The sequence below is a fragment of the Symphalangus syndactylus genome, chromosome X (genome assembly GCF_028878055.3).
Source record: "Symphalangus syndactylus isolate Jambi chromosome X, NHGRI_mSymSyn1-v2.1_pri, whole genome shotgun sequence".
Lineage (NCBI taxonomy): Eukaryota > Metazoa > Chordata > Mammalia > Primates > Hylobatidae > Symphalangus > Symphalangus syndactylus.
This window is the reverse complement of record NC_072447.2, coordinates 137,541,300-137,557,867: the sequence shown is the minus strand read 5'-3', so window position 1 is coordinate 137,557,867 and position 16,568 is coordinate 137,541,300. Positions and strand designations below refer to the sequence as shown.

The 16,568-nt window shown below is 42.7% G+C and overlaps 1 protein-coding gene across 4 annotated transcripts in view; it reads left to right on the top strand.

Annotated features, from left to right (window-relative positions):
- PLAC1 (placenta enriched 1) overlaps positions 1 to 15,049 on the top strand; it is a 201,761-nt gene extending 186,712 nt beyond the window's left edge. For 3 of the 4 annotated variants that reach the window (XM_055267644.2, XM_055267646.2, XM_055267645.2), the window contains one exon: positions 14,147 to 15,049. In XM_055267644.2, the coding sequence (XP_055123619.1) occupies positions 14,205 to 14,843 (639 nt within the window). In that variant the 5' untranslated portion in view covers positions 14,147 to 14,204 and the 3' untranslated portion in view covers positions 14,844 to 15,049. The remainder of the gene's footprint in view (positions 1 to 14,146) is intronic. The other variant, XM_055267643.2, reaches the window with a different exon arrangement.
- The last annotated feature ends 1,519 nt before the right edge of the window (positions 15,050 to 16,568 follow it).

Genomic DNA, 16,568 nt, shown 5'->3' with positions numbered 1-16,568 from the left:
TTGCCTCTATTTTTCTCAATTTCCCCTGCTTGAAAAGCTATTAACTTCCCCACCTCTCCACCATCCTAGACTCTCATACCCATAAACAACCGTTGCCGCTCTTTTATGTCCTCTGTTTTGAACACCTTCACTGTGTTTACTTTCTTGGCACTGGCATAGACTAGACAGAGAACTATAGAAGCCTCTCGTTCTGGCTTTGCCACTTATGACCTTTGTGTCTTTAGTGAATTTCCTAACCTTTCTGATCCTCAATTCTTCTTCCATAAAAGGAAGCTAATAATAATACCACACAGAGTTGCTATGAGGGTTAAGTGAGATACTGCACGTACAGCCCTTAACACAGTAACACAGTGTCTCAATAAATATCCATTTCTCTCCTTCCTGTTTTCCTTCCTTTCTTCCTTCTGCGGGAATCTCAGTTGCCACATTTAAGCAACTGCCTATGCTGAGAGGTTTTGTCTAGTGGGTGGACTCAGTTTCTGTCTTTGTTCTCATCACTTAGGTGTAAAAAGAAAGCTTTAAAAAGTAGGATTATTTTTGAGGGTGTGTAGAAAAGTTGTTGCTCTTTGTATAAGACAAAATATCCGAGTTTCAAAAATCCTAGTGGCCTGCCTACCTTGAACCTCTTTTTGTTCTTCTACTTCCAAGGGTGCTCCAATTGGCAGAAGGTAGCCACGTGGGAAATTAAACCACCCATCTAGATCCATTTATACCCAGCATAAATGCAGTGTGATCAATTTTAGAACTGGTGGCTTGGCTTGAGAAATAGCTATGTTTTGTGAAAGCAGGGCAAGTTCATAAAGAAGTGCACAGAGCTCTTGGAATACAGGAATTATCTGCTCTTCTTGGATGTGGGTGTCCTCCTAGGGATGAGCATCTGCCCTCACTGCCCTAAGTTCTAGAGGCCTCAGCTTTCCGGGAAAGCACAAACCACCGCTCAGCTGGAGTCTATCTGGGTCTCCCGTCTCCAGCCTGTGACACGAGTCTTGTGTGAAAGCCTGAGAACACTCCATTCTTCCTCTTGTTGTTTTCAGGAAAGATTTGTTCCTGTTTCTCACTGCCACCTACCATCTTAGAGCTTCTCTCAGCTTCCCCGAGTCATGCATGGGAAATTGCTCCCACAGCCCCTCTATGCTTTGGTTTGCTCAGTTTGAAAGTTGATTCTGTCACCTCTCCTGAAAACTCAGCCATCAGACACTGAAGCAGAATCACTCAAGTGTTTTAGAGCCATAGTGCAGAAGCCAAGCCACCTCAGGACTTTCCTTTTCTTTCATGGTGATTAAATTCATTATAATGTCTGGCCATTTTTCTGAGTTGTAAGGCAGAGAAGCCAGACAGGCTGGTGGAAAAGCCTGAGGCCCCAATTGACTTATCCAACCTTGATCTTGGCCAAGGCTCTCTGCCCTTCTGGGACCCCCGTTTCCACAGTTTTAACATGTGATGCCTGTCTTTGGGGCCCTTACAGGAGAGCTGCAAGGATCAAGAGGGAGAACAGGAGGGAGTGCATTCTATTGGGGTAGGGCTGGGGAATCTCTAGACAAAAGATATCCAAATTAAAGCAAAAGTGCCATATTTTGAGATTTGTTGCCATGTGTAATCCATACATGTTTAAACAAGCTTTTTGGAACCCCTTGTTTCTGTAATCACTTAAGACATTGCAAAGAAGCATAAATATATATTTTTAAAGTCATCACTACTACTACTTTCTAGGTGAAATAGAAAGTATTTCTACTTTGAACATTTGCCCTATAACTGTGACAGGGCCTCCATAGACTGCAGTTCCAAGGATCAGAGCCCCAACTTTTTAAATTCGGTGCAAGAAATTCGCTTTAATTTGGATATCTTTTGTCTAGAGATTTCCCCAGCCCCACCCCAGTAGATAACTCCCTCCTGTTATCTCTCTTGATCAGCTCTCCTGTAAGTTCCCCAAAGACAAGCATCACATGAACCCCCAGTTCAGGCTTTCAGAGACCATGCTGCTTAGAAAGACCATTTCCTCAAAAAAAAAGTAGCCAGGCGATCCCAGCTACTCAGGAGGCTGAGGCAGGAGGATCGCTTGAGCCCAGGAGATGAGGCTGCAGTAAACTGTGATTGCATGACTACACTCCAGCCTGGGCAAAGAGCAAGCCTCTATGTCAAAAAAAAAAAAAAAAAAAAAAAAACGGAAGAAAGACCATTTCCACTGCCCCACCCCCAGGCTTTAGGACTGGGCAGTAAGCTCCATTCTGAGGTTTCTTTTTTCTTTTTTTGAGACACTGTCTTGCTCTGTCGCCCAGGCTGGAGTGCAGTGGTGCGATCTCGGCTCACTGCAAGCTCTGCCTCCTGGGTTCACACCATTCTCCTGCCTCAGCCTCCTGAGTAGCTGGGACTACAGGCGCCCGCCACCACACCTGGCTAATTTTTTGTATTTTTAGTAGAGACGGGGTTTCACCATGTTAGCCAGGATGGTCTCGATCTCCTGACCTTGTGATCTGCCTGCCTGGACCTCCCAAAGTGCTGGGATTACAGGCGTGAGCCACTGCGCCCGGCTGGTTTGTTTTCTTAATGGCTAATACTTAGAATCACTCTGAGTATTTTTCTCTATATCATGACCTGCCCTCCCTTCTCCCCTTCCACCTTCCCCTTGTAATTGCCACCAATACACAGTCACATCCAGTCACAACAAAAACCTGGCTGCGAGGTCAAGTCCCTGTTAGAAAATGTTATATAATCTTCCGTATGTCAGGATTAGAGGCTTCAGGCATTGATGACATTGTAAGACTTTCAAGAGAAGACCTACATAAATGACCTCTGTATGTGTGCATGATGTATGTGTGTGTGTGTGTTCCCATGCATGCATGTGTTCATAATACATGTGCTAATCTATCCCTTCACTACACACACACACACACACACATATGCATGCACACACGAGGCATTCTGTGATAGAACCTTAAACACCATCTTTTTTTTTTTTTCTTTGATGGAGTCTCTCTCTCTGTTGCCCAGGCTGGAGTGCAGTGGCGCGACCTCAGTTCACTGCAACCTCTGCCCCCCGGTTCAAGCGATTCTCTTGCCTCAGCCTCCCGAGTAGCTGGGACTACAGGCATGTGCCACCACGCCAAGCTAATTTTTGTATTTTTAGTGGTGACGGGGCTTCACCATGTTGGCCAGGCTGGTCTTGAGCTCCTGACCTCAGGTGATCCGCCTGCCTTGGCCTCCCAAAGTGCTGAGATTACAGGCATGAGCCACCGCACCCGGCCAAAGATCATCTACTCTAGCCTCTGATATAGGACAGGATCTCCCTCTCCAGTGACCCCAACAAGTGGCTGGCCAGCCTCTAACTGAACGCCTACAGGGAACAAAGAGATCTTAGTTTCACTCTAGGTTTCTCCATCCATTTTTGGACAACTTTTATAGTTGGGAACATCTCCCTGATATTACACTGCAATTCTAGTTGAGTTTCTCCTGTAGGCATCAAATATCAGCACCAATACCACTTTTAACTGGCCCCTTTCTTTCTAAGTTTTTGTCTGTATTCCTTGTTGCCTCATCATATTCATCATATTTCTAATTCTAAATGGAATTTAAGATTGTAATAAAACACAGAGTCAGAACATTAATAATTGCAGGCTCCTATCTCAGAAAGGAGGCATGTGTGTCTGTTCCATTTGTTGGGAATATATAATTGTTAGTTTGCTAGGGCTGCTGTACACAAACTGGGTGGCTTAAAACAACAAAAAATGTATTGTCTTACAGCTCTGGGGGCCGGAAGTTCAAAATCAAGGTGTCAGCAGGGCCATATTGTGTGACGGCTCTAGAGAAGCCTCTTCTAGTTCTGGTATTTGCCAACAATTCTTGACGTTCCTGGGGTTGTAGGCACATCACTGGAGTGATGCACATGGCCGCCTTCTTCCTACATGTCTCACATTGTCTTACCTCTGTGTGTGTCTGTCTCTGTGTCCACATTTTCCCCTTTTGTAAAGACATAAGTCATATTGGATTGGAGCCCACCATAATGATTTCATTTTATCTTGATTACTTCTGTAAAGAGCATATTTCCAAATAAAGTCACATTCTGATGTACCAGGGGTTAAGACTTCAATATATCTTTTTGGGAGGACACAATTTTTTTTTTTTTTTGAGACAGAGTCTCACTCTGTCGCCCAGGCTGGAGTGCAGTGGCACGATCTTGGCTCACTGCAACCTCCACCTCCTGGGTTCAAGCGATTCTTCTGCCTCAGCCTCCTGAGTAGCTGGGACTACAGGCGTGTGCCACCACGTCTGGCTAATTTTTGTATTTTTAGTAGAGACAGGGTTTTACCATATTGGCCAGGCTGGTCTTGAACTCCTGACCTTGTGATCCACCCACCTCAGCTTCCCAAAATGCTGGGATTACAGGTGTGAGCCACCGCACCCAGCCGGGAGGACACAATTTTATACATATATGTATATATAATTATCTAGCTATATCGAATATGTAGATATATAGATATAGAATAGATACAGATATATAATGTATATATCTATATATAGAATATTAGATATATAGATATAGAATACATAGATAGGTATTCCTAAACATTTGTAGTCCAGTGATGTAAGTTCAAGTCTCAGTCCTAGAGAAAAATTTCAGAAAGAAAGTCGTTCATTCTTTGTTAAGGGAAGATAGATTACCAGTGGGGGGAAACTTCCTTTTTCTTGTTAATAATTATATTAATATCATATATGTATATATTATTAGATATAATAGATAACACTTTTATATTTATTTTTAACATTATATATGGTGTATTTTAAAATATTATATATTATAATATGCAAATGATGAACACAAGTTTAACCAATTGCTTTTTTTTTTTTTTTTTGAGACAGAGTTGCTGTCGCCCAGGCTGGAGTGCAGTGGCGCCATCTCGGCTCACTGCAGGCTCCACCCCCCGGGGTTCACGCCATTCTCCTGCCTCAGCCTCCCTAGTAGCTGGGACTACAGGTGCCCGCCACCTCGCCCGGCTAATTTTTTGTATTTTTTAGTAGAGACGGGGTTTCACTGTGTTAGCCAGGATGGTCTCGATCTCCTGACCTTGTGATCCGCCCGCCTCGGCCTCCCAAAGTGCTGGGATTACAGGCGTGAGCCACCGCGCCCGGCAACCAATTGCTTTTTTTTAACCAAGTAATTAATTGCAGGAAAAAAGCACCAAACCAACACTCTGTTCTTCTTCTTTCTTTTTTTTTTTTGAGACGGAGTCTTACTCTGTCGCCCACGCTGGTGTGCAGTGGCACCATCTCAGCTCACTGCAACCTCCGCCTCCTGGGTTCAAGTGATTCTTCTGCCTCAGCTTCCCAAGTAGCTGGGACTACAGGCACGTGCCACCATGCCTGGCTAATTTTTTGTATTTTTAGTAGAGATGGGGTTTCATCGTGTTAGCCAGGATGGTCTCAATCTCCTGATCTCGTGATCCACCCGCCTTGGCCTCCTAAAGTGCTGGGATTACAGGCGTGAGCCACCGCGCCCAGCCCAACACCCTATTCTTGCTCTTTTTTTTTTTTTTTTTTTTTTTGGAGACAGGGTCCCACTCTGGGCTCAAGCAATCCTCCTGCCGAGTAGCTGGGACAACAGGTGCGCACCACCACATCCAGCTAATTTTTTAAAAATTGTTATGTTTTTTGATATTGCTAGGATAAGGAGCTATCACACCCAAAGTCAAATCTTTGTTATGTAGAAAGTCCAGATCAGAGAAGTGTATAGTGATATTTACCAGTACAATACTCTATCATATGTCGAGATAGGATCAACTGCAAAGCACTTTTGGGAACATTCAGGCTCGGGGACACTCAAACAGACCTGAAGTTAGCCTGGATCTCTCTTTTAGTCCAGAATTGGCAGAGTGAAAAGCCCAGCCCAGAGGGAGCCAAGGGTCAAGTTGGGGTAGGGGAGAATTCACCCATCTTGCCTCTGATTTCCCAAGAACCTCTAGCATTTTCTGATTTCTGTGTCTGTGCTTGGAACTGGGAGTGGATGTGCAGGTCTGCTCTCAGGAGGAACAGATATCCAGCCTGTGGTTTAGGTTCCTTTTTCTAGCTAAGGGAATCCTTGGACAACCTCAGGGGCTAAGTCCATTTGCCTGGGTAAACCTGGGGACTCTAGCAAGCCCCTTCGAGGCACCCCACCATTCTTCAGTACCTCGTGAACCTGAGGCTTCTGCTTCTGATTATGCTGTCTCTCAATTGCCTGGACTTGGTCTAAATACGGCTTGATAATTTCTTCTTTCCTCCCATGTAAAGGCCAGACTAGGGGAGAGTTCCACTTTGTCTTCTTTCCAGAGGACGACTTATCATAGGAATGGAGGAAAAGGGGTACAAAGAGTGCTGGCTCCACTTGGGGTCACTGACTAAGAGCTAATTGACAGGGCATTGGGTACCACTGGGTGAGACAGACATAGAGCCCTTGGCATCAGTGAGCCTAGAAGATAAGCAGGTGTGCAAGTGGACAGGCCAGGACCCTTGTTAGGACTCTGTACTCTCTATTATAGAAAGGCTCTACTGCTACCCCAGGCCTTCAACTGGGAGACTGGAGAAGGAGTGGAGGAAGGGGTTAGCCAATAACCACATTCAGGCCCTTAGGGGCTGGACAAGCAGGCACAGGGGCAGGTGGTGATTTCTGGTGGTCATTCATTAATTTCTTCCTTCTTTCATTTAAAAAATATTTACTAACTACTTACTGTGTACCAGATACTATAGTAGATCAAGACTCCACTTTTAAAGGAATTTATGGTACAATAATTAAGGAATGGGGAGAAATAGTAGGGATCAGGGCAATAGTAAGAAACAGATTTGGAGATTTTCTTCTCCTCAGTATGTGTGTGTGTCTGTCCATCACTGTGTGTGTGTGTGTGTGTGTGTGTGTGAGAGAGAGAGAGAGAAAATTTCTCTTCCTACAATGTCCTCATCACAGAGCAATGCCTCTTTACCTACTCCGATATGCACGCATGCCTCCCAAATGGTAGGCTCACTAACAATGACCAACAGCCTTCCTATCAAAGGAACCTTTTTTAAAACCTTCTCTACCTCTCAGGAGCCAAACGATGGTGAATGGCCTCAGTCAGGGTGTTATACACATGCACCAAGTGACCACATTCTGGGTGGGGCATGCACAAGGTAGCTTTGGGTTTTGGAAAGATGCATTCTGGTCAAGTCAGTGAAAAATCAGCCAAGTAGCCTATAAAGTCAACTGTGGTTTATTTTGGACTTAGGCCACACCTAAGGGGCCATATGCGTGCACCTCACTTTAAGAAAACCTGTACTCAAAAATCCCAATTTTGAAAGGGAGACGGGAATGTGCCTGACCATTTTTGGAAGCCATCTAGAGCCCTCATTTATTGACACAGGTGTATCAAAGAGGTGGTGAAGCCCTTGAAGGAACATCTGATTCAATCCTCTGCCTTCTGATGATTTCAGATCACCTCAGGCAAATGGGCCTTTATCTGGTTTTGGCAGACTCCCAGAGACTACTAATGGGTTAAAAATGTGGCCGTGGCTGCCGTGGAGTTGAGAGGTCTGCACGGACACAAACCTACCTTGTCTTTTAAAATGAGAAGGGACTCTGGGGCTTTGTGGAAAAGGGTGTAGTTTTCTGAAAAAAATCAAACTCAAATAAATTGTTAAGTTAAAACATAAACTGAATTAGGGGCATACATTTGGGATGTCCCTCACACTTCATGGAAATTATGAAATACATCTCTTTGTTCAAGTTTAAAATTCAACCAACTCAGCTTCTCTGCACAAAAGGAGAGGAGTTCCCATGACCTGATCTTTGCAATTTCCTCTAAAGTATGGCTTTCTGTATTTATTTAGGAATATTTATGTTCAGTCAGGGCATGGTTTACCCTTGTTATGTAGCCTTATTATGGTTTGATTTCACATTGGACTGCTCACCTTTTAGTAACCAAATTTGCGACCCAGCGGAAATTTCTCTCTTACAAGGAGCTTGGATTCTTATTTATTTCGCAACCTTTATTTGTGTATGAGATGAACCATGACATTTAAACTATGCTTGATAGCTTAACAGATTATAAGAACAAAACCAGATGGCCCAAACAAAAATAATGCTTTGATTGCTTTAAAATTCAATGTCAAAAATTAAAAACAGCTTTCAAAAAGCCTTGACTTTTTTTCCCCCGAGATAACTTTGAATCATATATGTGGACATATACTTTCCCCCCAAATTAGAAATATATAAAAAATTTAACAATGGTTATTTGGGGGTTGAGAAGGGTGTTTCCTTCTTTTTTCTTTTCGACAGCACCCCATTTTTCTGCAGTTAGTTTTAGAATCAGAAATAAATTTTTAATGGCTGCTTTTTAGTTTAATTTTAATGAAGCCTTTTTAGGGTTCGGTCAAGGTGTTTTTCTCTGCTGAGAAAATGGACATTGTTAAGCATTAGCAGTTCATAATTCTTCTTCCACACAAAATGATGAATAATGTGCGGTTACTTTAACACTGTGCTTCATGAGGTTGGAAAACTGAACCGGTCTCAGCGTCTTTAAAATTAATGTAAATTCTACAAAAGCAGTTATTTAATTTTCTAACTCACTTTAATGTACTTTCAACATCATTAGTATTAATCACAATTGTCACTTTCTTTGAGAGCAGTGAGCCAACTAATTCCTTAAAACTGGGCTTTAAAAAGAACCTCCATTTTAAAAGGCTCTCAAACCTTGAGATAGTTTGCAGGGCACAGTCAGAATGTGACTGCTTGAATGTTTAAACTAGAGCGCCCACAAAATGTTAGGATTCCTTTTTTCCGTTCTTGTCTTGTAAAAGAATCTTTATTCTGACTCAGATTCATTTTTCTTTAAATCAGCTGCAAGAGAGTGAACAAACTTTGCTGCAAATCAAAGCCCTGACAGTTACATTTCCCTGAGATAATTGCATGCTGCTTTGGAGTTTCCTTTTCCCTGCTGTTTCCTTTTGTTTTGACAACAAGTTTCTGGGAAAACAATATACAAATGATAACTATGCTGTCACGAGTATACTGAATTTTAAAAATAAATAACTGCCGACCCAAAAAGCTTCCAGGAGCCTATGGAGTGAATTCTTTTTCCAAACCGTTCCAAAACCAGATGTGGAAATGTTTAGCTAATTCCCTTTCCCATTCTTCATGCAAAGAGTTCATACGTGTCTCTAACGACATCAGAGGAGATGGGGAGGCAAAAAATCCTGTCTGCTTTCAAAGCGATTTCTCTTACACTTCTCAATTCACTCTCTAACGTCACAAAACTAATTTGGACTTCAGCTTTTGTCTCTTTTTAAAAGGATTTTTTGGGGGTCCTGAGATTAAAAATGCTCTGTGCTCAGACCAATATTCAATCTCTTTATTATAAAACATTAAGAAATAGAGCTCATGGTAAGAACATTTAAAATCTACCCTCTTAGCCATTTTGAAATATACAATACATTATTATTAGCTGAACTCACCATGCTGTGCAATAGATCACTAGAACTTATTCCTCCTGTTTAACTGCAACTTTTTACTTTTTGAGCAGTATCTCCCCTTACCCCTTCCACTCCACCCCAACAACCACCATTCTACTCTCTACTTCTTAAAGTAAGGCAATGGACATGTTAACCAACTTGATCTAAAATAATCATTCCACAATGTAAACATAGATCATTGTTACATGTATACATAGAACACTGTATCCCATAAATATATACAATTTTTATTTGTCAATTTAAAAACAGAACAACTGCTGAACTTTGTAAGCAGCATTTTCAGCATAAAAAATTTAACGATGGGGAGTTAAGTGGCAGCTCTTCTTCCTCTTTCCTTTTTTTGTTTTGGCCAATCCATTCTCTTCCTGTCTCTAAGAAGAAAAGGGCTGTCTTGGTTTCACAAGTACTACGAGATCTCAGTCTGGCTTTGCTAATCAGATTGTATCACTGTCAGTGACTGATATAGATAGCTCTTAAACATAAACACTGGCATTTTTCTGAACTTAATTAAAAGAGCATATGTGTTTATGGGGGAAGAAAGGAAATATAGTTTATATTCCCAAAATGAAACGTTGTATGATTTTTTAATGTAGAAAATTTAGTAAGGCTTATTAGGGAGTTCTTGAAAAAAAGGGAAAGAGGAAAACTCTGTTAAAGGAGCCAGCGGGAAATGTATATGCAAAAACTCCATTTACAAAAAAACAGAAAGCTACTTGTACTCTGTAGCTTCAAGGAAAGCAAACATTTTGCATCCAGGTGTTATTAGAAGCTCTGGGTTTGCCTGACCTCTCTATAGCTCAGTTCAGGACGCTGTGTACCAACAGCTGAGCCCTACTTGGCTATACAAATGCATCTAAGCTCATTGCTTCGGGCATGTTGCAAGGCTAATTTGCAATCCAGTCGAAATGGGGCTACGGTAATACAGACCCTGAGACTGCTTTTTTTCTCAGCCCAGAGGCCTCCCCAAGAAGCTGGACAGTAGTCCCAAAATGAGTGCTCCCTTCTTTGCATTTATTTCTTCCCCAGTCCCCAACTCCAAGTCAGCTCTAAAGAGTTCTAAAGACTTTAAATAGAATTCTGCCCACAGCTCCTGGGATACTGTGCATGGCCCGCATGATGGCTAAAAATACCTTCAGCTGGGCACCCCCACACAGCCCTCTCTTCTGGCACCTCCTTCCCATCTCTAACCCCTCAGCCTTCTTTTCCCTCTGCCCCCAATAACTAGAGCCCACTTTCTCCCTCCCTTTTTCGGGATCCCATTCTTCCAGCATATCTCAGCAAGGTGTTAGAAAAGTCAGCCGATGAATTCACACTGTGTTGTGAATGACTTATAACCATTCCCCCTGCCGGGTGTGATGGCTCACGCCTGTAATCCTGTAATCCAAGCACTTTGGGAGGCCAAAGCAGGCGGATCACCTGAGGTCAGGAGTTCGAGAGCAGCCTGGCCAACATGGTGAAGCCCTGTCTCTACTAAAAATACAAAAATTAGCAGGGCATGGTGGCGGGCGCCCGCCTGTAGTCCCAGCTACTCGGGAGGCTGAGGCAGAAGAATTGCTTGAACCCGGGAGGTGGAGGCTGCAGTGAGCCGAGGTCGTGCCACTGCACTCCAGCCTGGACAACAGAGCGAGACTCTGTCTCAAATAATAACAATAATAATAATAACCGTCCCCCAACACACACACACACACACACACACACACACACTACTCTACCCTTCCCTAGGAATTGCAGGTAGCAGGAGAAGGGAGGCTGCCCTGCTTTGAGGATCTGTTCTCAGCAAGGAGTAAGTCTCAAAGTGTGCCAATGAGCTAGGCATTCGCAAGCTCATTAGAAAGTACATTCTGCTTTCCCCCTAATCTCCTTTCTCTCCCCTTAGAGATGAGCAACCTTAAACCTGGGTCTCAGTGACCTCCTCTTGAAGCTTTATCTGAGCTCAAGGGTATGCTGTCACATGCCTAGTCATCTTCGTTTATTTCTCCTATCACATGGTGAGCTGTTCTTGGCTTTACGAAAGTCAGAGGAAACAGATTCTGCCGTGTTCACATTTGGAGACTTGTACTAAATGAACCCCTAAACTCAATGACGTTATTGAGTCCCTTCCTTTGAGACTGACTCAGTGCAACATAATACAAGAAATGAATGTGTGGGGGTGGGAAGTGAGGTAGTCTAAAATGGTTGCTTGAGGGACAACAGTCTCATTTCTCAGAAATTCTAGACATTTTATACTTATATTTGGATTATCTTTGGGGAAGGAGGAGAAGGAGTACAGGAAAGATGCTTGAGGGAGGGGGAGGAAATGGATGGCTTAGCTCTGTGGAAAAGAGTAGCCTTAAACTTGGGTGTTAATTTTGGGGTTTGAACAAAAACAGTTGTTTCCTTGGCCTAGTCCAGAACTACTTAAGGAGGAAGTTTTCATTCAGGGCAATTAGGCCCAGGTTGTGGGATGATGCTAAAGAAAGAAGGAAAGAAGGAGAGAGAGAAAAAGAGGGAGGCAGGAAGGGAAAGAAAACCTACTTAAAGAACATTTAGGACAATTTGGTCTTCTATAGACCAAGACAGTAGTGCAGTAGTGATGGGGTGATTATCTCAGCTTCCAAAAGGTACCTCAGCAAATGTTATGCAGTATCCCAGAGCAGGTGGTTTCTTTACTTAACTGTTGAGCCATCCAGGACCAGCTCACATCAGAATTTACTTATTTGTGTTATTATTGTTTCCTTTTTGTTTGTTTTGGGGATTTTTGGTGCGGGGGAGAGAAAGGGGTTAGGTTTTTGTTTGTTTGTTGCTGCTGCTTCTACTTTTGCTTTGTGAAAAAAAAACCCAAAAATGGTGTCCCAGGAGAGACATTTCAGAAGGAACGAAGAGGAAAGGAAGGAGCCTGGCAGACCTGTGGGGCTTCTCTTTTACACCCACAACACCCCTGAGAGAATGAGGAATCATTAATGGCAGAGTGAAAGACAGTGAGACCAATCTGTGCCAATCAGAAACAAAACATTTCATCCAGGCCAGTGCATTTTTCTAGCGGGCTCCTGTGCCATGGTTTCCATTAAACAATGCAGCAAATTTGTCACTATCAAGGGAAGAGAAAGAGCTGCATTTTTGCAACTGGGGAAAAAGAGAGGAGAGAAATGTCTTGGGACATTTTTTGGCCCATTGCTATGCACATAGTAGGCATTCAACAAATATCAGTCAAAGAATGAATTTGTGCAGGGGTTACTTATCTCAGCAGGGAACAAAAGTGAATCCCTATATGCATGTACATTTCCTTCCAAACTTTAGGTACTTTACTATGTGATTTATGTCATTTTCACTTGTAAAATGAAAGTTGAGTTGGAAAACATTGGATGATGTTGCTCTTGCTTTCTTCTTTCTTCATCTGTTACCTCCTTCTGATAGCATGTTTTAGATACTTATTCCTAGCACTGCTTTTTCTCCTCACTGGTCTGCCTGTCACTCTTTGAGAGCTAGAAGCAATAGGACTAGGAAGTGGCCACAGAGCTTCCTATGGAAAAAGAAAACAACAAAAAGCTAGAGAAAATAAAAGAATGTAATGCAAAGATTTTAGGAGATATCTTGTCAATCAATGTGTAAAGTACAAACTGAATCCTCCCTCTCTCCCTCCCTCCCTCTCTCTCTCTTTCTTTCCTTTCTTCTTTTTTTTGAGACAGAGTCTCTCTCTGTTGCCCAGGCTGGAGTGCAGTGGCAGAGTCTTGGCTCACTATAGCCTCAACCTCCAAGGCTCAAGCGATCCTCCCACCTCAGCCTCCTGAGTAGCTCATACTACAGGCGTGCACCACCACACTCACCTAGTTTTTTGTATTGTTTTATAGAGACAGGCTCTCACTATGTTGCCCGGGCTGCTCTTGAACTCCTGGGCTCAAGCAGTCCTCCCACCCCGGCTTCCTAGAATGCTGGGATTACGGGCATAAGCTGCCCCTTTCTTTAATATAAGATTTTTACGGTAGTTTTCATGTGTAATATGCATTGAAAAATGTAAAATTAAAAACCAGCATGTTTTTATGTTTCCGCAATTTTAGTATTTTACAAGGTGTCCCAAAGAATTTATCAGGGACTCTATTGGTCATAATGACTTATGATGCTACTGCCAGAGTTTATGAAGCATTCGTTTGATCATTTTAAGTAAGCCACTAGGCAAAATTTCAATATCTGGTTGTGAAGAATAAACCACAATTCCTTCATAGGTTTTTATTTGATCAAACCTGTTGTAACAAGAACAAAAAAGCAATAGGGAAGGGTTCATTAGTATGGCCTATGAGAGGACATGGAGGCCCCTAAAGAGGCAAGTATTGCCATCTTGAATTAAACTCTATCTCCTGTCTCTTTATTCAATGTTTGACACAAAAACTGTTCTGTTTTGGGTTCGTCTTGAGGTTAAACACAAAAGGATGCCACTCCTGATCAGTGTAAACTGTTGTTCTACATATTAGGGATATGCGTTTTATACTAGAACAGCATGGGAAAGTCACTTTAAAAAGCCATTGTAATCGTCCATAAACACGTGAGTTCCAACAATGAAATTAAAGTTCAGTTCTCTCTCAAATGAGTGTTTTCCTCTTCTTAATGCTTTAGGAACAGCCTTTTGCTTAAAAAATATATCATGTTTGAACTTTCAATAGAAAATAAGATGACTTGCCTCTTGTGTTTTTGTGTGCTCTAGAAATCCTCACTGGACGGCTTCCTGTTTCCTGTGGTTCATTATCTGATTGGCTGCAGGGATGAAAGTTTTTAAGTTCATAGGAGTGATGATCCTCCTCACCTCTGCGTTTTCAGCCGGTTCAGGACAAAGTCCAATGACTGTGCTGTGCTCCATAGACTGGTTCATGGTCACAGTGCACCCCTTCATGCTAAACAACGATGTGTGTGTACACTTTCATGAGCTACACTTGGGCCTGGGTTGCCCCCCAAACCATGTTCAGCCACACGCCTACCAGTTCACCTACCGTGTTACTGAATGTGGCATCAGGGCCAAAGCTGTCTCTCAGGACATGGTTATCTACAGCACTGAGATACACTACTCTTCTAAGGGCACGCCATCTAAGTTTGTGATCCCAGTGTCATGTGCTGCCCCCCAAAAGTCCCCATGGCTCACCAAGCCCTGCTCCATGAGAGTAGCCAGCAAGAGCAGGGCCACAGCCCAGAAGGATGAGAAATGCTATGAGGTGTTCAGCTTGTCACAGTCCAGCCAAAGGCCCAACTGCGATTGTCCACCTTGTGTCTTCAATGAAGAAGAGCATACCCAGGTCCCTTGTCACCAAGCAGGGACTCAGGAGGCTCAACCTCTGCAGCCATCTCACTTTCTTGATATTTCTGAGGATTGGTCTCTTCACACAGATGATATGATTGGGTCCATATGATCCTCAGGTTTGGGGTCTCCTGAAGATGCTATTTCTAGAATTAGTATATAGTGTACAAATGTCTGACAAATAAGTGCTCTTGTGACCCTCATGTGAGCACTTTTGAGAAAGAGCAACCTATAGCAACTTCATGAATTAAGCCTTTTTCTATATTTTTATATTCATGTGTAAACAAAAAATAAAATAAAACTCTGATCACATAAAAATATGTTGGGCATTTTTATTTAATAAACACATACCTCATTTTTAGTATGGGCCAGGCATTGTTCTAAGTGGTTTGCAAACATTGGTGCCTGGTCCCTTCTCTCTAGGATGACTTCCTTCTCTGTCAAATTCCTCTAAGAAAGCCTTCTGCAATTGACCCTCTGTCTATATCCCCATTTCCCTTACACTCTGCACCACTAACTTAGTACTCAGCCACCTCGTTTCTTAGTTCAATCTACAACTGTGTCACTTTTTATCCACAAAAAGCATAGGTTGCACTGGTGATTTATAAACCATCAATGGTTCCAAGAGGCACTCACGTCACTACCCACCAGCTAGATGGTAAATTCCTGATGCCGAGAGCCAGAGCTTAGGCTTTAGCCACAGACTGATAGTGCTTTGAAAGTCGTTTTTCTCTCCCAACATCTATGATCAGAAAATTTTTGCTAAAGTTTGGCTGTCTATTAGCTTTCTCAAAGGGGGTAAGAGAGAAAGTGGAGGAGTAAGAGAGAAAGGGAGGAGTAAGAGTAAGTGAATTGTTCAACAGAAATTTATTATTGAGGCCAGGAGTGGTGGCTCACACCTGTAATCCCAACACTTTGGGAGGCCAAGGTGGGCAGATCACCTGAGGTCAGGAGTTCGAGACCAGCCTGGCCAATATGGTAAAACCCCATCTCTACTAAAAATGCAAAAATTAGCCGGGCATGGTGGTGGGCGCCTGTAGCCCCAGCTACTCGGGAGGCTGAGGCAGAAGAATCACTTGCACCCAGGAGGTGGAGGTTGCAGTAAACCAAGATCACGCCATTGCACTGCAGCCTGGGTGACAGAGTGAGACTCCATCTCAAGAAAAAAAAAAGGGGACTCAGAAAAATTGAGGTCACACAGAAAATAAATAAATAAATATTCAGACTGCAACAAATGCTATGGAGAACTAAAATAAAGTGATATGAGAGAAACTGGAGAAGCGAACAGAGTATTTAGGGAAGGCCTCTGAAGACTTGTCATTTCAACTGAGTCTTGAATGTGAAGAAGGAGCCAGTCCTGGGATGATCTGGAAAGAACACATTCCAGATAGTAAAAGCATCTCATTTAATCTTCACTACAACCTGTGAGAGAACTACTGTTCTCATATCTATTTTATAAATAAGGAAACTGAAGCACAGAGTGATTAAGATACTTGCCCAAAGCCACATAGCTATTAAGAAGTAGACTATTTCAAAACATCATATTGTACACCATATATACATATATATATAATTTTTATTTGTCATTAAAAATAAATTAATTTGGCCAGAAACAGTGGTTCACACTTGTAATCTCAACATATTGTGAGACCAAAGCAGGAGGATTGCTTGAGCCAAGGAGTTTGAGCCCACCCTGAGGAACATAGTGAGACCTCATCTCTACAAAAAATTTTTAAAATTAGCCGGGCATGGTGATGTGTGCCTGAAGTCCCAGCTACTCGGGAGGCTGAGGCAGGAGAATCACTTAAGCTTGGGAGGTCAAGGCTGCAGTGAGCCG